Source organism: Mesitornis unicolor, unplaced genomic scaffold (assembly GCF_000695765.1).
Source record: "Mesitornis unicolor isolate BGI_N332 unplaced genomic scaffold, ASM69576v1 scaffold603, whole genome shotgun sequence".
NCBI lineage: Eukaryota > Metazoa > Chordata > Aves > Mesitornithiformes > Mesitornithidae > Mesitornis > Mesitornis unicolor.
The window spans coordinates 12,303-35,758 of record NW_010172401.1 but is presented as its reverse complement, the minus strand read 5'-3'; the positions used below and the strand labels follow the sequence as shown (position 1 = coordinate 35,758).

At 38.3% G+C, this 23,456-nt stretch overlaps 1 protein-coding gene across 1 annotated transcript; it reads right to left on the bottom strand.

Annotated features, from left to right (window-relative positions):
* Positions 1–154: 154 nt before the first annotated feature.
* LOC104537462 (transient receptor potential cation channel subfamily M member 1-like) lies at positions 155–10,386 on the bottom strand (the record flags this gene model as incomplete). The annotated part of the gene is made up of 7 exons (XM_010180356.1): positions 10,221–10,386; positions 8,344–8,468; positions 7,546–7,717; positions 4,882–5,056; positions 2,852–2,975; positions 1,085–1,157; positions 155–255 (listed from the first exon to the last, which is right to left on the bottom strand). Coding segments are annotated over exons 1-7 (936 nt in total), but the record flags the coding sequence as incomplete, so codon positions are not given.
* Positions 10,387–23,456: the final 13,070 nt, after the last annotated feature.

Genomic DNA, 23,456 nt, shown 5'->3' with positions numbered 1-23,456 from the left:
TAGGTCATTCTTAATTCATGAGATACCCTACACTAGTTTAGCATAAAACAGAATTCAATCCTGTTTCTCCTGCCAACAAAATCCAAGGTGTGCATATTCCATGACTTATTTTAAATTGCTAACAAACAACGTGACTAGGAAAACTTTGTCTTACTGGCCAGTGGTGTCCAAAGACAAAGATTTGGCTGCGTGCAATGTCTACACGATTCCAGGCCAAAGCCAAACTGAGCTGGTCTGGAGCAGATGCATTGGTACCTAAAGAGAAACACAGAGATGTTTAGTATTTCATGCATGATGAAACATGATTGGACAACCTTCTGTAATTCACTTCTCCAAAAACTAGAAAACAGCTAACCCCACTCCCTATCATACTACATATTAGACTCCATATCATACTACCACAAAGCAGTGGATTCATCAAATCAATTTATAGCATCTTCTATTTAACTGAATAATCCTAATTTCAAAATGATTAACCAGATTCTCTCCTTTTTTTCCTTAAAGTGCCCACATTGGGTTTATATTCTGATGCTAAAGCTAGACGTCTAACTGTTCTAAAAGACTCCTCTCAGCTTCTCTGGCTGATGCCATAGATATGAGTATAGTAATTCCTCTCTGTATCTCTTAGCTTTGGGGACTCCAGTGATCCCATATTGAGCCTGTAACACCTACTGTGTACCTGCAGACAGAAAACAGTAGTTTCAGCAAACATAACAAAAAATAAATTTTGCCCTAAGACATAAAGAGCACCATCGGAGATCTGGAAAAATCCAGATAGTCTTTTAATCTTCCCACTTTCTTTTCTAACTTTATTAATATATACTAAACTGCAATAAAGTGTGTTGAATTATCAGTAGGATCGTTGTTGCCGCATTCTCATCCCAGTCTTTCAGAAGAGGAAAGCCACACAAAATTTTCAATCTAGATTTTATGCTCCAAGCTAATCTGAACCTTAAGCCAAGCATGGTTGGGTGACTGGTTAGAATATAAGTGAATAAATCAGACTTAAACATCAAGAGTGAACTTCAGACAGTGTATAGGACTCTCGTCTTGGGATCAGTCTGTGCAACCTTGCAAAACCCACCTTTGAGGAGAGCTGTTAAGATAGACATCTCAATGTCCTGTTGCCCTTCAGACCCCATGCGGAACACGGTAATCTAAAAGATAACATAAAACCAAACACACAAAATTACAACATATGAGAGAGATTGACTAAACACATCGATACAAAAAAGAACAGTGGTGAAGGTTTATTATTTTCTAAAGGAGATTTAAAAAAACCCAAACAGTTCCACTCAATTTTTCTTTGAAATTTAATTTTCACAAAAGCATTTAATTAAATTCTTTCAATTAAGTTATCCTAAAATATTCCTGCATTGGTAAATGTGACAAACTTAACGAAATTCTTCACCAAACCCGTGAATTTTGAAAAATGGTGACAAAACTGCCACACCAAACTGATTGTTTTCTGACCGTGCTATTACTTTCCAGAAGTAATGGAAATGCTAGTTACCTGAGATAACTATCATAGCATTAATTTGATTGATGGCAACACTCAAGTATTTTTCAGTTGAGGGCTATGCTATGTACTGACAAACAAAAAAGCAGAATCAACTAATAACACAAAGCAATTATTTCTGGTCACATTTGCTTAGTTGAGTCCAGTACAGTTCACTCTTTTTAAAAACAGTAATGAGTACAAAGCTTAGCCACTGACCTACAGATCAAAAGATTAATAATTCAAAAGCAGAATAACTTAATATTCTATGTTAATTAAGTTAATACTGAAGGCAGACAGAAAATAACAAAGTCTTTTTTATTTAAAATTTTAAGAAAAAATGTCACATCATCTATTGGAGACAGTATTAAACTTGGGAAGAAGAGTTTGGCATTTGTCTCCAAGCTGATTAAAGACAGAGCGTGGGCTCTGTGGATAGAAAATACACTTAGTTTTAAGGAAGCTTGAAACACCATTTTTCTAAGAACTTAGAAAATACTCCCTTTTCTCAGCCTCATGGGAGAAGCTTAATCTGTCATTCAAATAGATTCTTTATAGCTGCTCCTTAGTGATAAAATTAGGCATCTTGAACAATGAAAATGCCCTCACATTTAATGCTTAATTCAATAGCAGTTTGGTTATCTGACTCCTTACATGCAGCAGCTGTGGTAGTTCTCTCTTGTTTATATCTAATAGAAATATGCAACTTTAGTAAAAAAAGGTAAAAGAATCAGCCATACTAGTTCCAGCTGTAATTATAAAACCACAAATATCCATCAGAGTGTTCATCTGCTATTAAAACAGCTGCTTTGGATTTGTATGAAAGAATGAAATGAAATTATACCAGGTGTCAAGAGAGAGGTCATATTTACAAAAATTCAGTAAGACAGTTAGTCAAAGGAAAACATTCATTGTACCTGAATAGCACACTTTACTGGAATGAAAGGATGTTAAAAAGTAACTGTATCAGAAGACCAAACCTGTGCTGGTGCACTTTGAATGCTTAGTGCTCCTAGGAACCCTTTCTTCAGTTCCTCTACTTTCTGCAGATCCTGGTTTTAGTGCATTTATCTCAGCGGAAGTCCGTGAAAAAAGACTGCTATCAACTCACACAGAAGAATCTGAAATTGGTTTTAGAGGCTTTCCAGAAGACAAAATCCCTTTCTTGGCCTATGCTTAAGAATGAATGATTGCATACATTTATGAAGCTATATAGAAAGAAAAAAAACCAACCAAACAAACAACAAAAAACAAAACAGCTTAAACTGTAACCCTAGGAGAGTGGCACTTGAAAGTACTCTATAAAGTTTGGTCACAGAAATTATTTTTGTGAACTACTTTTAGGACACTTACAAGTTCTTTCTTTTTCATGCACTCCATAAGAATGATGAACAACTGATGAGCTTGGTTCCTGTTGTAGTTAAATGTTTTCTGGATGGTAACTAGAAGCTGGTCCCTGAGGGATTCGCTTATTATCCTAAATGAAAAATGAGACAGAAAAGAAGACATTGCCAGAATTAATATATATTCAGAAGGCCTGCTGTTTGAGAAATGATTTTTCACCCACCAATGCAATTACTTGTTTTTGAAAATTAGTGAAAACACAGAGCATCTTTGCATTCAGTACAGGTAAGGTGTTCGTTAAGAGTAAGCAGGAAATTCATACTGAGACTGGCTGTTATGCACTTCAGTATTGATTTAAAAACTGGCAGGGAACTTGAACTATACTTTCACCTTGGAATATAATGCATGTAGCTCTTACTCCTGTTATATACTATAGATATAGTTTCGTTAAGAATTTCACTCTTCAGGATTTCAGCAGTACATCTTACAGGACCCCTACCTTTACCTCTAAACGTTGCAAGACCTCTCTGAGAACTAGGGCCTGTGTTTGTGAGGCTGCTGTCAGCCGCCTGTAGAAGGTCTCATCAACTTCCTCATCCTGCCTGTAATAGACACCCACAACAGTATCACCCATGCTAGCCTGTCCCCTTACTCTCTGTCCACAAACTCTCAACTCAGTCCTCATTAGATAGGGTGGTTAGTAGGTCAAGAGAGGTTCTCCTCCCCCTCTACTCTGCCCTGGTGAGACTGCATCTGGAATATTGTGTTCAGTTCCGGGCCCTCAGTTCAAGAAGGACAGGAACTGCTGGAGAGAGTCCAGCACAGAGCCACAAAGATGATGGAGGGAGTGGAGCATCTCCCTTATGAGGAGTGGCTGAGGGAGCTGGGTCTCTTTAGCTTGGAGGAGACTGAGGGGTGACCTCATTAATGTTTATAAATTTGTAAAGGGCGAGTGTCAGGAGGAAGGAGCCAGGCTCTTCTCAGTGATAGCCAAGTTTTCACTGTAAGGGTGACAGAGCATGGCCCAGGCTGCCCAGAGAGGTTGTGGAGTCTCCTTCTCTGGACACATTCAAAACCCGCCTGGATGTGTTCCTGTGTGACCTGGTCTGGTGATCCTGCTCTGGCAGGGGGGTTGGACTGGATGAGCTTTCAAGGTCTCTTCCAAACCCTAACATTCTGTGTGTAATTCAGTGATATGTCACCTTGGTTATCCTGTTTGTTCTCTTAAACAGAGGCTTTAAATTGGTAGCTTATCTGAAACCTCATAACCCTCTGAGAGACTACCAGACCAAGAGACGATTAAAGAAATTAGATCAAAAACATTCTAGAAGGTCAGATATGTTTGATCTCTCAAAGCAATCTGAAACAGAGCCTTTCAATCTTTGTCCATTTCCTAATAAAACACACATATTTTCAGATAATGGCAAACATTACCAGCAGGCATTCAAAGCAGTGAAACAGCTGAGCCTGCAAAGTGTAGTAAAATTGAAAGTTCACTGTGAGAAAATGATTCTTTTAGACAGCAGAGCTGACAAAAAATTCTCATTACAGAGCTGCCTTATCAAATTAACACATTTATCTCATCACAATTATCAGAGAGGAAAACTGGACACTGTGTCATCTGTACTGGAAGAGAAAGCCATGCAGTGAGCAGATCTCAGACAGTCTGGTCCTCTATTTTTTTTTATTTTCTCTAAGCTAAGGAGGCTTGGTCAGCAGAAAGGAAAAGCATCTTGCTGAATCATAAATACTGTCGGTAGGATTAAATACATATTTTTTGGAAACGTTAAAAAAATCCACCATCAGAGCTGCTCTCCCAAGCAATACATCCCAAGTGGTAACAATTTCTATTCATTAATGCCAGGGCTAAGATCAAAGAGGCAACTTTTGTCAGCTTTGGACTGACAGCAGAATGATTCTATTAGTAGCATTTTGTTTCTGAGGTGTTTGTTTATGAAGCTTTAATGGAAGCAAGGCATATAATCCTATGTTGTCCTCCTGAGCAAGAAACACCTTTGGTGAAGATCTCAAAATCTTACCCTCCTTCTTCTGAATACTTGTGAGCAAATGACAGAATATCTGATGCTCGTCCACTACCATCACATATCACAACAGGGAGAGGGGGTTCTTCTCGTAGACACTCTAGGACTATGGAGATCACGTTGGGACCCCCTTCCACTATGAGCCCAACTACAGGAACACCTTGTCCCAGCCCTGCAAAAAACAGAACAACAGAAACAAAAAAAAGAGGTGTCATTGAAACTTAGTTTAAGAAGTTGAGATATTATAAGTAGATGTGATTTCTGTGTTACAGCATCACTTGAAACCAGAGAAGTTAGGAAAAACAATGGCTATTTCATGGCCAACCCCAAGAAAAATGTCCATATGTCATTTCATAGACCAAAAGGAAAAGAATAAGATGTCTCTCTGCCCTTGCTTTTGCCTCAGCTCCATACTGATCATGTATTCACTCAGTGTTGGTGAATTATTTATGATCTCTTTCAAAAGACACCATGTACATACAAAACAGCTAACATGATTCTCCTATTACTTCATTAGCTTCACTGCTACTTGGATGGCTTCCAGCTACTGTGTCTTTGGTGTTTTAACTCTCCATTGGTTATCTACAGGAAGTCTTCAGTAAGGTGACAGATATCTATGTATTCTCCTAAGATAAAAAATATGAAATCAGTGAGTTTATAATGATGGTGAAATGGCTGGCCGATGGAAGAGACGACAGCTGAGCATCCCTTTGCTGTCCCTGCCTCACTGTGATCTCCAGGCATAGGATGACAAAGGGAAGCCCACAGGTCACATGGTTTCAGTAGCCTTGGTCACAAGATACTTGGGAAAATGAAGGACAAAACATTACCTGAAGGCTGACTAATCCTACTATCATAAGTATTTGAACACAGCTCTTAATCTGTAAAATGACCAGCGCTTTATAAAGACGACACACTTTTTGTACTGCTGAGAACACATGAAAAAGTTTGTATTTGCAACCTTCATTCCTCTCTGAAGAACAGGAACACCATTCACAGTAACAGCAGAAGCTTCCTGCCATCCTCTGTAAGTGTACCCCAGCTCTGATAAGGAGTCACAGAGCATGGGCCGGCCTGCGTATCCATGTTCCTGCTGAGATTTCCAGAAGAGGTGCCTGTGCTTGAAGTGATTAAAAAGAAACAAAACAACTCCCTGAATGCTGTTACTAGCAGGTGTACTGCAGCCCTTCACAGAACTCTTAATTCCTATGTGTATTCCCAGCTTTGGCCTTCTTGTTATAAAAATCACCAAATGCTACTTAAATCAGAACCAATATCCCCAACCCTAGCGGTATTAAAAGAAAAGATACAGAACCTCTGGGCCCTGACTTCCTTATCATCCAAAGACAGTACTCCCTTTTACAATGTTACAACACTCCTAGCTCTTCTGTAGAAAACAGAGTTGAAAAAAGCATAGCCAAGGTTAGCTATTTCTAATGTCTGTTGGCAACAGTGCATTACACTATCTCCACACTCAAAGGCAAGGGGCAGCATCATTTTGGTAAGTTCAGTTTCTTAAGCTTACCATAGGCATAAAGGAGGACTTAAAGAATTCCCAGAGTGTTGGGGTATCTTGTGGCTGATGTCTAACTGCTCCTTGTGGCTTTACTTGGCACTCCATTTTCCTGTTCTAACTACAAGAGCACTTAAACCCTATTAGAAACTTTTGTAGAGTTCAATGCAACTGTCATTCTGAATGTTTCTCTTTTCTCTTATTTATAAAGGCCTACACAAGCTACAGTGGCATCTAGGCATCTATAAAAAGTCAGAAAGGCAAGTATTACCACTGAGGTCTATTTTTCAGTAGCTCTTACTGGAGTGTGGATTCAAATACTATTTTTTTTGACCATTTTTAATTTGGATGCTGTTGTGTTTGGTTGGTTTTTTTTATGTTGCTGGAAAACCACAATTAAATAAACAATTTCTTCAATTTATTTGAACTTTAAAAAAAAAATTGCCTTCCACAAAAAAGTTAATGAAAAAATGTCTTTTAAAACATTTTTTTTCTAATTTATGACAAAAAGAATTCCAGAAAGTTCTTTTAGAGAGGCTGCATAAACTGTCGGATATTTTAAAACTGCACAAAACTCTAAATATTAGAGCACTGATGTGAAATTATCTTGATTATGGCTTCATTAAAAATCAAAACACCAGCTGCGTTTATCTGGACAATCAAACAATTCTGAGTGTGATATTTCAAATGAAACATATTCATATAAAAGAGAAAATAAAATGTTAGTATGAACATTTGGAATCAGAAACCACTGAGATGCACAGGATTCCTGTAAACAGGAACTGTACACAATCACCATTTGGCAAGTTTACCAATGCATATGAATCTTAGCTACAAGTGCATAAATTCTTTACATTTCCCATTCCTTGAATTCTTACTGATTTGAAGCTTCTCCATGCTATTACTGTCAACTTTTCTTCCTCCCTTTATGCAATCCTTACTTTTCTGGGTTTTCTGGGCTGTTAGATGCGGGCTCTTTCACCCCTTATAGACAGTGTATGTTCTAGTTTAGTCACACAGTCCTGATCAAATTCCTGCTAGAAAAAGCTGGAAGAAGCATTTAATTTCAATACTTTGAGGTATTTCAAGCCCTCCTTCCCTCCCTTCCTTTAAGACGTGTTCTTTACAGTTTGCCCCACAGTACTTACGTGTGTTAATTTTCTGGAGGGAAATGTGTTTTTCCAACTGACGTCGTAACTTTACTTCAGCTCCATATTTACCTAGCGTACCATTGTCTGCCAGAATGAAGTGGGTATGGGAACTGTTGAGCACAGAGAGCTTACTTAGAGGGTTTGACATTGTTTGGTAAACTCGTGTTACCTGTGTGTCAAAAAGACAGATGCACCTAGATTAGAACTAAGAACTAAATGTGGAAATCTCCCACATCACTCAACAGAAGCACATGCCTTATGAGGAAACAAATCAACCAGGCTTTTAGAACCAAAAATAGGGGAGCAGTGTTTTCTTTGGAGGGTGACAGTCACATCTGTGCACTCTCCTGTATGTTGCACTAAGCTCATGTACTCTCCTTGATCACACACAGTGTCATATAATCCTCTTACTGCATTAGAGGATACGTTATTATTTGGAGTTCTTAGTAACTAATATGCCACTGCAGAGTACAATAAATGTCAGTCTTGTACACATAGTGGTTTATAGAAGTCTCAACATGCCACACTGAAGTTAGGACCTAAAACTCTGTCACCACAGAGAAGTCTCTGCTATTGAAAGCAATGGAAACCTCACAAGCTCCAGATTTACTCTGAAGTCATGTACGACAACCTGACAAATATATTTAAACAAGAGCTTTTCTTCAAGAAATTGCTTCATTTCAGCCCTTAGACACGCTTTAGAAACAGTGAAAGTATTAATACTCCAAAAAGATGAACAGTGTATTTTGTTAAACAGCTGACATTGCTGACACAGGAGTTTCCTTAAAGACTTACATCTTTGCCTATCAGATCTTCCTTGTTTTCTACAATGCCCCATGGTGCAATTCCTACGGCACATATTCGTCCTCTGGATTTGGAAGAATGATCTTTCAAGGCATCTCCCACATGACGAATGACACCTATAGGTAAAATTAATTTAATTTGTTCTTGTCACTTTTGAGAGACCACTGAACAACAGAACTTTCTTCTTGGCTTTCACAGACCTACCTGCTCTTCTGGATTGCTTTCACTCTAAACTGGTATCTATCTCTACTTTATAATAACACGTGCAATGCAGACAAACCTATGCTTTTATTTCTTTATAGTTATGTGTAAATCCTAGTGCCTTTTCACATGCTTGTTCTGAATTCAATGAAGTCTTTAAAAGACTTACCCAGTTACTTAACTAGCCACAGTGTAATCTGTACCATTGTCTGGAATTAAATTATTCACGGTACACAACACTAAACACATGTGGAATGCAATCACTGGGGTCTGAGCAAGCAAAAACTCCCAACCTTATAGTTATCCAAGAAATATTTTTTCACTTAAAAATTATTCTGAATAGCAATCATGACCTTCCCTTAAAGACATTAGACCTTTGTTGCAAAGGAATTCAGTCTTACACAGTTTTCTGAGTAGTAACTTGATATAAAGATTTATTTCAGCCAAATGAAGATAGTGTTATAGAAATGTTATAATGAAAGTTTGCATCTGATTGTTTTTTGAAGATCACTCGGAATTGGTATTAACATAAATGAAATGAAGTAAAAACCGTCTGGTCTCAAAATGTAACAATATATAGGAAATCATCAAAATAGCTATTTTTCAACATGTCTTTCAAATTTTGGACATCCCATCAGACACCTTTTTTTGGCAGAATCTAGAACTGTGCCAAAAACCTCCTGGTGGCATTATGTGGGGTTGCTGTATGACTGATGTTTTATATACGGCCAAAAAGGAAACACAGTAAACATAAAACTGTTTCAGATGAACAGAAGACTGGAGGAAAAGGCAAACAGGAGATTGCAGTGTTTTTAAGTACAGACATTTAAACCTGGCTTTAGTTTTGTGTTTCAAAATTGCTAATTTACAGTCATTAATTTAAAAACAAATATACAATTACAAGGCAGAGCATGTGCATGGGTGGTCCCATGGAGACGGTGACTCAGAGACATGGCATTTAAGGTAGGTTATCAATCGATCATTAACTCTCAGAGATTTCACACAGCCTAAAGGCTAAGTTAGTCTTTGGCTGCATGAATGGGGAAGTGCCAAATGGCAGCAGAAAGGATGTTTCAGGGAGCAGAAAGGATACTTCAGGGATTGAAACTTCATCAAGCACTGCCTCAAAAATTGCAGCATCCAAAATTCAAGAAGGCTGTTAAAAAGCTAGCGAGAGTTCAAAGAGGTGTGATATTGACTGAAGGACTGAAAAACATGCTTAGTGTGAGAGTTTTATGGAACTCAGCCTGTGCCATTTGACAACAGAGCTGTGTAAGAAAACACGCTCTGAAAAGATACTTTTCCTAACAGAAAGATCTTTGTACAAAAAAAACCAGTAAGAAGCTAAAGCTAGGCAAATTTGGAGTAGGAGATTTATTAACTACAAGGACAACCAACCACTGAAAACAAAAAGTATTGAAAAGTAGATTCCTTGCTACTGAAACCAAAGATGAATTTTTTTTTTCAGGGTAAATTTGCACTGAGTAATGAAAATTGATATTGACCCAGAAAACTCCTACCGTCTGGGCAATGACTACAATGCCCCTTTTTCGATCTAGTGGCTAATGACTCATTCATGTGGACCCTGATTTTCTGCCTGTGGAAAAGACTACGTAGTGAACATCACTGAATTCTTAAGTAAGCTAAAAATGCTGCTAATTGCTTACCTGTACTAACACCTCCAGTGAAAATCCAAGCTCCTGTGGTCATGGCAGCCTTTATCAGACCTTTTCCAAATACTTGCTTTAATTTAGGTTGCATTTCAAAGTTCTGGAGGCCTCCATGGACAGAGATTAAGAGTTTGGGCAGTTCCAGTTGCCAGTCTTTCACCATGAGATGCAGCAGAGAATCTGGTTTAGTGTCGTATGACACACGGATATACTGCAAAGAGCAATGTATAATATTATCACTCCATCTGCTCTATGAATTTCCTATTGACTGTCCAAGAATGATTATAATAAGCCTTCCATCTTGAAGAAAGAATCTTACAATTTTTAAGCAACATATTATTAAATTTCTCTACTCCTTATGATTAGAAAAACAGGTTGAAACCTTTCACTTTGCTATTGAGAATTTACCATTCTCTTCATGAATTTTAAAAGCACTACTTTCCTCTCTTCACCTGCAAAATTGACAGCAATCAAGTGCTCCTAAGACCTCATTACAAATCTGCATTGTTGGAAGCCATCTATTTTTAAATGACTGAAAGATGTTTTGTATTGTTCCTAAAATCTCTGGTTTGAATGCCAAAGAGAAGCAACTTCATAAGAAATAGAGGGCTTATGTTACATTTTATCCCATTCACTGTCGATGTACATATTTCAGCTTTTGAAGCAATGATTGGCATTCTTCTCAGTTTAGTTCCACCACTGTGATTTTTTTTCAAACTACTCCTCTATCAAAGAAAACTCGTGTTTATTTCTGCTTTAAAAACAAACCAACCAACCACCACTAACCAAAATCACCAACCCCTCCCATACACTTTGGGCAAGTTTTTGCTGTGTGGCTGTCTCAAATGGCAGTCTCAGCAAAGAGATAAGACAGCAAATGGGGAAAGAAACAAATCTAGGTTTGAATTTCTTCAGAAGAGAAGCAAAACAAAGAATTTTTTTGCAGCAGCTTGACTAGCTGTTACCGCCGCTGCTAAGAAAACTCAACAGTCCATTTTCCAGCTCTGTCAGGCCTCCATCTTTCAGGAAGACAAGATTAAATTGTATTTTTATTAGACTTCAAACCTTAGAAAAAAAACCTCTACCCCTGCAGGGATATTTGGCCCACAGATCTAATACAGATGGAATCCTGGGTATTAACACATGCAGCTGCCTCCTTAGCCAATATTTACTGACAGTAACTTCAATGAAACTGTTTTATCAAGACATTATAAGGTGCTTCCTAAGTAGGCATTATTTTTCGCTTGCGTTTTCTCTCTTTTTGAGTACCTTGTCCACACCTTTCTGAGATAGCAAAGAGACCCCCTTTGATTTCAATAGATTATGCACCAAGTGGAATCCTGACCCATATCTATTAAACTAACATACCAGATTAATACTTTACAGTAGAGCCGATGGTTCTTACCATGGCCTTATTTGAATGTCCTCCTCCTTGGAACTCAAGGTTTCCATAGGCATCAGTTGGGTATGTCTGCGTGTGTTTACTGACTGACCATTTCTCTGGTTGAGCTTCCACTTGCTTCGTTTCTTCTCCATTTTTATTAGCTGTTATACTTGGAGGAGGTGGGATATGTTGATTAATGAGCTGGCCACAGCAGCACCTGTAAGGTAAAATTTGAAGTGAGTTTGATTACAGTATCTTCAATATTGGATAGTGATTAAAAAAAAATAAATCAGAAATCAGGTTTTTCAGCTGACCATACTTTGCTCTACGTGTATCATAGAAACACCTCTTCCAGATCGTATCTGTTGTATTTGCCTACACACATATGCCAGAATTACCAGCCCACAGGTGTTCCTTAACAAGCAAAGATTAAAAAATTCACTTCACTTCTGTAATACACTGGAAAGCTGTTCTAGGCTAAAGGACAGGGAAGGAGGAAGAATGCAGAAATAGGAACAGTGACTATATGTTTCTTACTAGAGGTGACAGCTAGCATGTGTCATAAACTGTTATGTTATCCAAATAAGCTGGACCACAATTTATCTGGCACATGCAGTAGCAGTAATATTAATATTTGAACTAAGAATTCCAGTCCCCTTGTACAGTATTGTTATTTGTAGCATCATACCAACTGTGAAGAATAGGACCTCTTGCTTCACAGTGCACACTATTGCATCCTTGCTTTCAGAATTCACTATGAACTTATGCTCTGGCTTGCAAAAATAGGAACGAACAACTCACTGCCCCTCCTGCTGCCCAGCCTTGCCATCTCTGTGTCACATGTCCAATGGCTCTGTATAGATTCAAGTGCAAGTATGTCCTGCACTTCTGTTCCCCTGTCATCTCCCTCTAATGGCAGTGTAAACTGGGTCTCAGTTTCACACATTTAAATCCAAATCAAGTCCAGTTTCTTCAGTATTAATCTTCTCTGTTGCCCAAAACAAAAATTTCAAATGTTACCTGCTACTGTCTTTGTTGTTGGCAATTACGTAGATGCATTCTCTTTTTGAAAAGGTCTTCTCTATCCAAGCCTTTTGACCCTTAAAATGGAGAAAAAATAAGAAGAAGCATGCTGAAACATTACTGTGTGGCAGATTTGCCTTCTACGTTCAGCTACTGTTTTTAAAAACAAGCACTGACTTCACTAAACCACTTTTAAATCACCAGATACATCTACTCATGAAGCAAGTAGATGATGTGAATTTTCCATGACTTAGATACAATTCAAACCTCAAATATGTGTAGAAAACTTTATGCACAAAGATGCTAGTCTTGAAGCTACAATGTTTATCTGGTCTACCAAAAAAGGCAGCTGCTACTTCCTATTTCAGTAAACTGTGAATGGCCTCAAAGTAGTACAGAAAAACAGCATAAATTGTGACATAGACTAATAGTCTTTACTCCAAATAATATTGAGTCTTGTTCTTTGTATGTAGAAATTGCTTCCCAAAACCATTCCCTGCTTGCTTAACAGTCTTCTCAAAATTATTTTTATCAGCTGTAAATTAAGTTCCAGTTATTCCTAAGGCATCTTACTCTTAAGATGTGTCTCAGGAGAAGGCATTCCTTAAATTGAAAGAATATTTGACAGAAAAGAGTACAAACTCTTCAGGCATGGTATATCTGTGAAACAGGAGGAGGAAAACAACCTCGAAGACAAAATAAAATTGTGTTGGCCTATTATACAATGTTTGCAAACCAGAAATTAAACCAAGCTCACAGGCATTTAAAAAACAACGTGCAGGCAGTGTAGAACAAACTCATAGATCTGTGCAATGTGGTTAGAAAGTCTATTGCAAAAGTGTAGTCTGGTTGTGTTTGGGAACACTGCAGGGAGTGAGTTCAGAAATAGCTGCAGGCCACAGTTTCCCATAGTTTCTTACTTGCAGACTCCAGGCCTTCTCTGTCCCTGCAACCATCAACAAGGCAAAGTAGCATCATAATTGCAATAATAAACCAACATCTAGTGGTGAATTTTAAAATGTGAACTCAAAAGCAGCCTTTTAATTTTAAAAGAATGAAAAATGTTAAAAAACACTCACGATTCGATGAGACCGGTAACTTTGCCTTGCTGATGAAAGCTGCTGCTTCTGCATCTGAATTAGGGAACTCTGTCTTAATTTTCAAGTAGCTAGCAAATTTCATATGTTTTGCTTTAGTTTCCTCTGTGGAAGTGAAATGAAATTTTCGCAGCGACAAAAGCTAAAAACAACCTGAGAACTTCCAAGGTGCCTTCAACAAAAAAACCCAGGCCTTCCCTAGAGAAAGAACTAAAAACTTCGGTGATTTCCTTACTTAAGAAAGTCAACTGCAGATTTCTGTCGGATGAATGCTCTGTCAGCCTGTCTGGTTAGAATTTTGAGACTGGACTAAGTGCTCATCTTTTTCATCTGTCTCTGAAGTTCCTCTGTTGTTGTTGACTTGCAAGTTCCTGTCTGGCTTCTTTGTTCCCTCCATTATGTCTGAAATAACAGGAGACTACTTGAAGATCCCTCATCGTGAATAATAGTAAATAAATTGCAAACCCAAGCGTCTACTTCATGAAAAAGCTGTCCATAATCTGTCTAAATACTTAAATGTTTGCCTCTTTTAAGTGCCTTTGAGGCAGAATGTCTTGACAGTCAGTGGTCTAGGAGATCCTGCATGTCTGCTCTCCACTCTAATAGACTTACTGATTTACTAAGGCAGAACCACCTCATTTCATTTTAAAAGGAGTTGTTCGGGAGCTCATAGCCCCACAGAGCAAGGAGGAGTTAAGAACTCATCAGACCAACTCTAGTGTTACATGCTTCCTGAATGACAAGGCATATATTTCAGGAATGTAGGCTAAAGAGCCTGATTATGTAGCACATTTTGAAGGAAAATAGTATTAAATTTAATATCTACAGGCTGTGTCACTTGGTCAGCTTTCTTGTCTCAACTCCATACATTCCTTCTTTAAATGAACCTAAAAGCCTTTGTTTCCAAAAATATTAAAAAGGTTCTTTTTATATGCTTTCTGGCGAGGCTTTTACAAGATGACAAGTTTCAGCAACAGTATTATTAGAAACACAGCTCAGAAAATGGTTTAGTTTTATAGGATCTGTCTAGTTACTGTGGCACACTTCCAGAAAAGTCCAGAAGAAAACGCCAAAGACAGGGAGATCCAGGAGGCTCTGTCATATGTGGAGGTGGCTGGTTACACGAAATAAATGTCATTTACCTGTTCAGAACCAGATTTTGCTAATTCACAGGTATTCAGGCTGTTCAAAATAGTCAGACAGCCAAAAATAGTTTCTTTGATTGGAATTACACTAGCTTTTCAGAATTAATACACAGCCACACAGCGTCCAAATTCACTGCTGTTTTACTACTATGTCCAATGTTGTTACTCATGCTCATACACACCATACTAGCGTATGACCTTTAAAATTAGCTTAACAGGAACCTGTTACAGAGGTTATGTCATTTATCTACTTTTAAAATTACATACTTTCATTTTGAATTAATTTGGGGTTTTTATTATTATTTTATATATTTTAAACATATTTACTTTTTTCTCTGAAAAACATTTTAGACTCCCACGTGGTCTCTGATAACTCCTTGACAGTGACACAAATGCCTAAATCAATCCCACAGAGCAGGAAACCCTCTTCAAAATATAAGTGGTAACAGATGATGCATTTTTAACTGTTCTGTAGAGAATACTGGAAAGTGCAAGCTAGAAATATCAAAACCACTTGGATTTTTCACACCGTCATAGAGAACTGCTTCATCTAATTCCTCGCGGCTTACCAGAGTTTCCTTTGCTATTTTGCATGCTTCATGTAAAAACAGCTAATTAATGACTTGAGCCAGTCACAAATTTAGTATCTGTGTTTAGAAGGAAGCTTTTGCATCTTAGCATCTAAAGTGAGCTCTACAATACAGTTGAGCTCTCAGCTGTGCAGTCACAGGAGGTCTATTTACCTTGCATACGTAGATCTAAAAATCCCATTGGAAATCAGTCACTATAGGCACTACAGCTGGACAACACAGTATGCTCTACTGGCTTATTTTACTGTGCTAATGAGAGGAAGGCAAAACCAGGCATTACAGATCAGGGAAATAAAACCTCAGCACATTTGGTCAGCCTTTGAAGTTTTGCTGCTTTTGTCTATTTAATCTGCTTAACCAAAGCTTCATTATAATCCAGTGCAAATACTTAAGCAGAAACATTCACTGCCCCAAAATGGGCACTTTTCTCACTTAGTTGATACAGACTCTGTAGGTTTCTCTCTCTAGATTGAAATGTATTTGGTTTCTGGAGAAAAAATATAACTATGCATACTGTTTGTCGCAAGTTTGAAAAAAAAGATAGGCACTTTTTAATAGCCTCGGAATGGATGAATTGTTAAAGGACTATGAGAGATCGGCTACAGTTTTCAGACCAATAACCACTGGGAGTATTAGGCTGACAGACAAGACAATAATCTTGCTGTCAGCAAGATCATTGCACTAAAAACACTGCACATTTCCCATTCATCTCTAAGAAACACAAAAAAAGATCTCAACTTGTTAACAGTAATGAAGTTCAAACCTGCTTATTATTGCAAATCCTGACTGTACTAACCAGAATCTAGTTCTGAAAAAACACATTTCAGATACTCGGTGGCATATTTGTTCTTTATGAAAACTGACAATGAGTCTCCTAAATTATGATAAAACCAAACCAAACAAAAACCACTGCTAATGCTTGTCTTCAGCCTAGAAATCAATATGTTGCTGAGCAACAGTAGTAATTAATACTGGGTTTATATTATTCCACTTTATGGATTTCTTAGTTCTCTTTTAGCATTTAAAGAATGTCTCCTCCTGCTGCAAGGAACAGAAATCAGCGTTGTTGGTTTGTAAAACATGAGTTAACAGATCAAAACCTAAACAAATAATCACCTAATATATCCATTAATAAACACAAGAACTAGTTCTGTGAAGACCAGTTGTCCTTTGACTGTCACAAATAAACAATGCTATTTGCTAAGAAACCTGCATATCTAGGGCTGCAGACTGAAAAGAAAATTTTTGTCTCACCACCACACACAGACAGTTCCAGTTTGCTGCTAAATTAACATTAAATTTTATGTATTACACTTCATATATAACCAACCATTCAATGAACAAGTACTGGACCTGAATTTCAGGCTGTACCAAAACGGAGCCCACACCTCTGTTTCACTACAGCTTCATGAAAGAGCAGCAGGTGAGCTTTGGAGCAATGCACCTCTGGTGAAAATCCAGGGTGGGAATCAACACAGGAGAGCAAAGCCACTAGAAATGTCATGCTTCTAACTCTTACATGCCGCTGTGCCACAAGAAGCTGTGAACTTCAGTTGTCATATATACCTCTGCAGTTTAGCAGCAGTGTTTAGTGTCTGTAAATAATTATAATGATAAAACTATCACCAAAGGAAGTGAAAGAATTTGGCGGGGTGGAAGGGTGGCAGGGATAAGAGTCATAGTGTTGCTGGAGCACATCCAAAGCCCAAACTCAACCAGACCTAAAGCCAAAGTAGTCAGCCCTCTCAACTGCCATAATCTCCAAAGAAAGATGCTCCATGCAACAGGGACACATGTCTTTGCTGGATAGCTTGGCATGTTTGACTTGTTGGTCATAGGATGGGGTGGGTCTTTGGCCTTACCTTGCAACTAGAGAGCATCCACTGCAGGACAGCTCTTTAGGAGGGCTCTTTAGGAGGGCTCCCCAGCTGCTGCGCTCCAGTGAGGCTTTGCCTGTATCATTTGCCTGAGTCACGTACGGGGATCAGGCACAGCAGTGTCTGGCACACAGAGGCAAGGGAGTAGGCGGGGGGACCAAATGAATGCATGTCATGCATAACACAGGGTTTGACAAAACTGTAAAGGCTAAATCAAGCACAGAACAATACAAAAATGGACTTCGCTGGGCAGCAGAGGTCACATCTGTGGAATAATACAAATTAATTTCACCAGCATCTTGTTAAGATGTGAACTGATTATTGTCATTCATGGAAAAATGTAGCTGTAACTCTGTTCCTACCCTCTTACCAACGTTTCTTGGTAATCCTCCTTTACCTTGCAGTATACTAAAAAAGGTGTTATCCACAGGGAAGTCAAATCTTGGCTGTGTTGCCCAATTATTTAATAAGAATGTTCTACGGAATTAACCTGAGATATTTATGCCAGATTTGAGCAACAAGATGTTTGCTTTGATGAGACAGTGAGAGAAAGAACTAATCTGGAGATGGAACAAAATTCATACCATGAGCATGCGCGTGGTGTGTGCACAAGTCCATTCATCATGTAAACAAGTTCACAGACTTTTGAAAATGCCTTGAAGGTAATCACATTCACTTGCTGCTACTTGAGAGAAAATAAGTAAGAGCTCTGCCCAATCAACATTTGGAAGAAAAAAGAAACGTCATTACGTCAGCAGGATTCTTGTTATGTGGAAGGTAAAAACTGACACTAGAAAAATTTCTGTTTTGCACTGCCTTTAAATGCAACATCCCAATTACACTATCCATCATTTTTCTTCACTTTGAAGGAATAGCTTTTCCAAGTGCCCAACTAATCAACCTTTCAGGGGATTAGTTCTACCCAGAACAACTGTCCTCCCAATAAGGGTGTTCTTGCTTGGAGAAAAATACTCCAAGCTATGTGCCGAATGTTAATAGCCAATTTTGAAGCCATTCATGAACTGGTAAGATTTTAATGAAAAGATGTTCAATACTGAGAAATACAGGGTATAAAACCATAATGCTATTTTAAATTTGTGTTATGTCACTACGGAGCCAGAGCCATGAACAATGTCCCCAGCTACAGAACACAGTGACAGCCTGTGAATCTCAAATAAATTTCCAAAACCCTAGTTTGCATGAGTTGTATCAAAAATAGTTACTTGTACTACTGATAACAGTTTTAGCAATTACTAGAACATGAAGTACCAAATACCGAATGGAAAGAGGATGTCTTATATTGTTTGCCAAGTACGGCATCAAGATGGTATTTATATTAGCTGTAAGATTCTTTCAAGCAAAAGTCAATTCAAGACAATTCTTATTCTCAACCCACTGTGTTTTTCATATGGTTCAATTTGAACCCATACCCTCGTAGCTACCTTGTCAAGGAATCATTGCTCTGTGGTTGACTAACACGCAGCAGGCAGGATGGCAGTGTCAGTAAGCAATGTTGTTATTTCAAATTGAGGGCAGAAATCATTCCAGCTGATGATGGGGAAACCAGTAAGCAGTGCTACCCTGCACAGAGAGCTCTAATGAGCTTTCATGCCTTCATTATGCTTTGTGTTCCTGGCCTGTTAGTGAGGCACGCAGAAAAGCCTGCTGAAACAAGAGGAATCATTTTCTCTCCACATTCATTAACTTAGGGACCCCAGTCTACAAAAATGAGTAACAAGCTCTCTTTTCAAAGTCAACACAATTCTGCTGCGTCTCTTAGACATATACAGATCTTCCCCAGCGGCTGAGAGATGTGAAAAACAGCTATAACCTCAACACCACAGCAGATTTGGTTTGCTCTGGCATGGTTGGATATACTCAGCTTCAGCACAAAGTCTGTGGAGGCACATTAGTAAAGTGTGCTGGATGAGCTCAACTACCCTACTAAGAGGCAGACACAGTTGCTTGGGCACAGCTCAGCATTAATGTAACTACACAGCTAATGCAACCAAAATAAAGCAACTCAACAACCACCTAGAGCATACAGCAGGACAGTCTGGCTCAGTGCTTGCCTGCGGAGAACTTGCTTCGCATAGTTTTGCAATGGAGAAATTTTTCAATTTTTTTGCATGGAATGCACAAAAAGACTCCCTGACCAGGTTACACATCACACCTACCACATTTTAAGGTAGCAAAAGCCATTCCTGGAACAGCTCAGCCTCACCCCTTACAATACCAAATCTCAGGGAAGAGATCTTCTAAGAAATGTTAACAATAATGTATAATCCCCATTTGTTACCTATTCCAGTTCTGTTATTAACTTGCCAAATCCTCCTCTTGGCCTTCAGCTCTTCTGTTCTAGATGCCAGGGAGATAAGAAATGCAAGTACCTATCTGTACTTAGCCTCCTTTCTGAGATCAGTTTTGGATTTTTTTGCCCCCAAAATACATTCAGCCTGCAGCCACTCCATATAGCCAGTTTGACTCCAAGATCTTAATGAGTCACAGAGTTAGAACAAACACAAACCAAGATGCTAGGATGGGAAATGTTGAACAACTGCATTTATGGTCAGTGGAGTCATGCCTGCCTACAAGTAACCATTCTCAGGAGGCCTAATATGGAAGAGTGGATGCGCAGGGAGAGTCAGCAAGCAGCCGGTAACACAATGCTAGCCAAAGTAGCTTCGTAACTGCTAGTTTTGTCTGTAATTTTTTAATAATTCTTATTTGAAGACTTAAGATGACCCTGGTGTCTAGTTCTGACAAGGCTCAGAATTAGTTTTGTACTGTAACAATTACCTGCCCTAAGTAAAGACTCTGCTAGATATGGTTTTAAAGGAAGTCAGGACACTCTCAGATTATATGCACGTGGGATATTTCTTTTAAACTACTCTTAACTATGAGTATTCTGACCTGAAATAGAAAAATGCTGTTATCATGAACACCCATGTGATTCCACATCCTCAACAGCAGATCCTTATTTCTAAAATTCATCCACATTTTTGAAATCATAACCAACATAACAAGGTACTTTCTTCATTGCAAAACTAAGCCTAACTAAAATAGCTCTAACTAAAACTACCCACATGCGTAATTCTCCTGGTTATTTGTGGTTTGTTTGTATTGACATAGAAAACTGTGTCACTAGAAGTTAATTATACATGCAAACTCTAAGCTGCACTTAGTGATACACATGTAAAAAACCATTGAATTGGACTAAAATACTGCCTCCATCTGAGAGAGCTCAGGGTCACTCGAGTTCACTTTATTAAGGAGAAATGATCAAAAATCTGCTGTTTGGAAAAGAGGTTAAAAATACAAGCACTTCTTTGATGTAAGAGGTTACAAGTTACTAGTTCAGAGATAACTTCTGATAAGCCAGCTAAACACGATGGTTCTTCATATATGATGTAAAAGTACGGTTTGAAACCTTGTAATCATTTTTGTTTAAGAAATAGGACAAACCATGAATGGAAAACCTTTTAAAAGATTGCTCTGTGTATCTATGAGAGTTCGTTCTAAATGGACAGTTGTAATTAGTACTACTTGCAGTGCAGCGCACACTGAGCAGGTAGACTTGGAGAATTTATTAGACTGACATTTTCAAAATATGGTGAAAGCAAGCCACTGTTTAAGGCATACTGCTAGGCATGTAAATAAAACGCACTTTAAAATTACTACCATTTATATATTCACAATATAATACAACATGTGCCTATCTCAGAAGTCTCTAAAATCTGGAGATGCTGAATAAGTCTGTATTTTGAGAAAAGATATCAAAATATTTACTTCTCTGCCTTCTGTACATATGCATGCTTTCTGCAAACATATATGTAATATACTGGTTAGCCAATCTATCCCTTAAGAAATTAACATTACTTTGCAGAACATACAGTTTTCCTGAAAGCAAGATTCTCCAGGTAGAATTCTGTTAAATAGTTTGAGCTGTCGAAAATTCGCAACTCGCTGTGGCTAATTTTACACTCAGTAAAGCAATTCTTTTCCAGGCATTACATAAGCTTTAACAGAATATGCCACCATCATCAGCTGCATTTTGTACCCTGCTGCTTTTTGTCATTTTCAAAAAAGAAAGAATTTCCAGCTAATTTAACTCTCTGAATGCAGCCTTTGCACAAAATTATTCCTTATAATCTTTCAGAAATCATTATGAAAGCATTGGAACTCAAGGGTTAAATTACTTCCTGGAGGTGCTAAATATGTATGTTTAAAATACTGTATTATATATACACCCAATTCAGTCACCCGATTCATTGGGCACTTTCTGAAAACTTGAGTACTTTAGGGCTGAAATAATTACAAAGAGAACGGGCAATGGGAGATTTCAAAACAGTTTATCGATAAAACCAGCTTTCAGAAAATTTGGTCTGTCTTCTTCTCAGCCTTTACCCATCTAAAACCCACAAAGCTGTGAATTAAAATAATAGGCACTGTAGAACCAGTGATGTTCCTGGTCTTTTTTTCATGGTGTGCAACACTTTGTTCTTCTCTACATAGAGAGAAGAATACATTCAGCTTCAACAGATCATAATACAACCCAGGAAACACAATACAGGAAATACATTTTTACCATTGTCAGTTATTACATAGAACTCATTAACATACCTGGCTTTAAAATGTTAGCCACGGTCTACCGTTTGAATGAAAACTATATTGGGGAACAATTACGATAAAGGTTTCAGTTTACTGGATTTAATCCACTATCAAAAATTTTAAAGCCTGAATTAGCGGAGTTGAAGGAGACTTGAACAGGCCACAGGGTGTGTTCATGGCTGTCTCTGGCTCAGTAGAGGAATACCAAGATACTGTTACGCTGAGATGTCCCTCCTCAAGACCTCACCTGCACTGCAGCAGAAGGAATGACAGAAGAGTGGATAGGAGCGTAACTCCTTGAGGTTGTGATTTGAAGAGCTAGAGGTTAACAAGGGCCAAAACTGAGCTTCCTAGGCTCCTCAGTCACTTGAAAGATTGCTATGTGAGTACTTGGGGATCACGTGTGGTTGGATCTTCATGAGGAAGCTCTCACATAGACTTCTCATCTCAGAATCCAATATGCTTTAATGGCAGAAATGCATTACTTCAAATGACAACAGCATTGATGATACAAATGTGATGGGGCTGCTGATAAATGCTTGTTATACACCTTTCACTGGGAGACCCCCTCTGCAGGCAACCCTCACTGGGGTAAGGAAAACCACCATAATTTACGCCCTTTTCTGTTCTATCACTTCTGTAATACCTGACCTACCATCAGACCTCGATAAACTCAGCTGGAAACAAACACACACGCAGGAAGAGGCTTGCTTATCAGAAGGCATGTTGCTAAAAGTGAACTCCAGAAAGTATTACTGACTAATCCCGAAAACTGAAAACAACCCCAAAACAAAGCAAAGTCCCAACCTACGAAACAAAACAAGTCCCCAGACCTAGAACTCTATCCCCATTTGCTGCAGAGATAGCTTTAAACTAGCATTCAAAACACTGAAATATCTAAGATGTGTTTTAACCTAATCTCTCTTTGCCAGCATTTCTTATTACAGTGACACCCAAGCAATTTTCTAGTTTTTGAAATGCTTCAAGATACCTTTTTTGGTCTTGAAAACTTATTCCACCTTCTTGCAATTAATACTTCAGGTTTTACGTCTTCCTAAATAAATGAGAAATCTAGGAAGTAGTCTAATCAGACTATCACTTCCACTGAGTTCTCTTTCTCAGTTAATCATAGGCCACTATACAACTCTTCAGCGCAAATTTCATTTATGCATATTGATGCTAAAAAAGGTAGCAAAGCAGAAGATGGTAAAGAATTACATGAAAAATAATTTAAAATCACGTCCTACCTGCTTGTCAATGGAAGTGTTTCAGGGTTTGGAAAGATGAATTACAACTAGAATAAATACACTGCATTCAGCTCTGTGCTTCTGTCCCATCTTTCTGTTTATTGTTCGGACTTCTCCTTCATCTTACTGTTAGGACTTCCAGTCTCTCTGAAGTTCATGAGAATTCTCAAGGAGATGGGTTTCCACCACTTTAAGAAGAGAATCTCATATGATAAGCATGTGAGCAGCTTCTTTGTTCAAACCAATCTCATGACTCCCT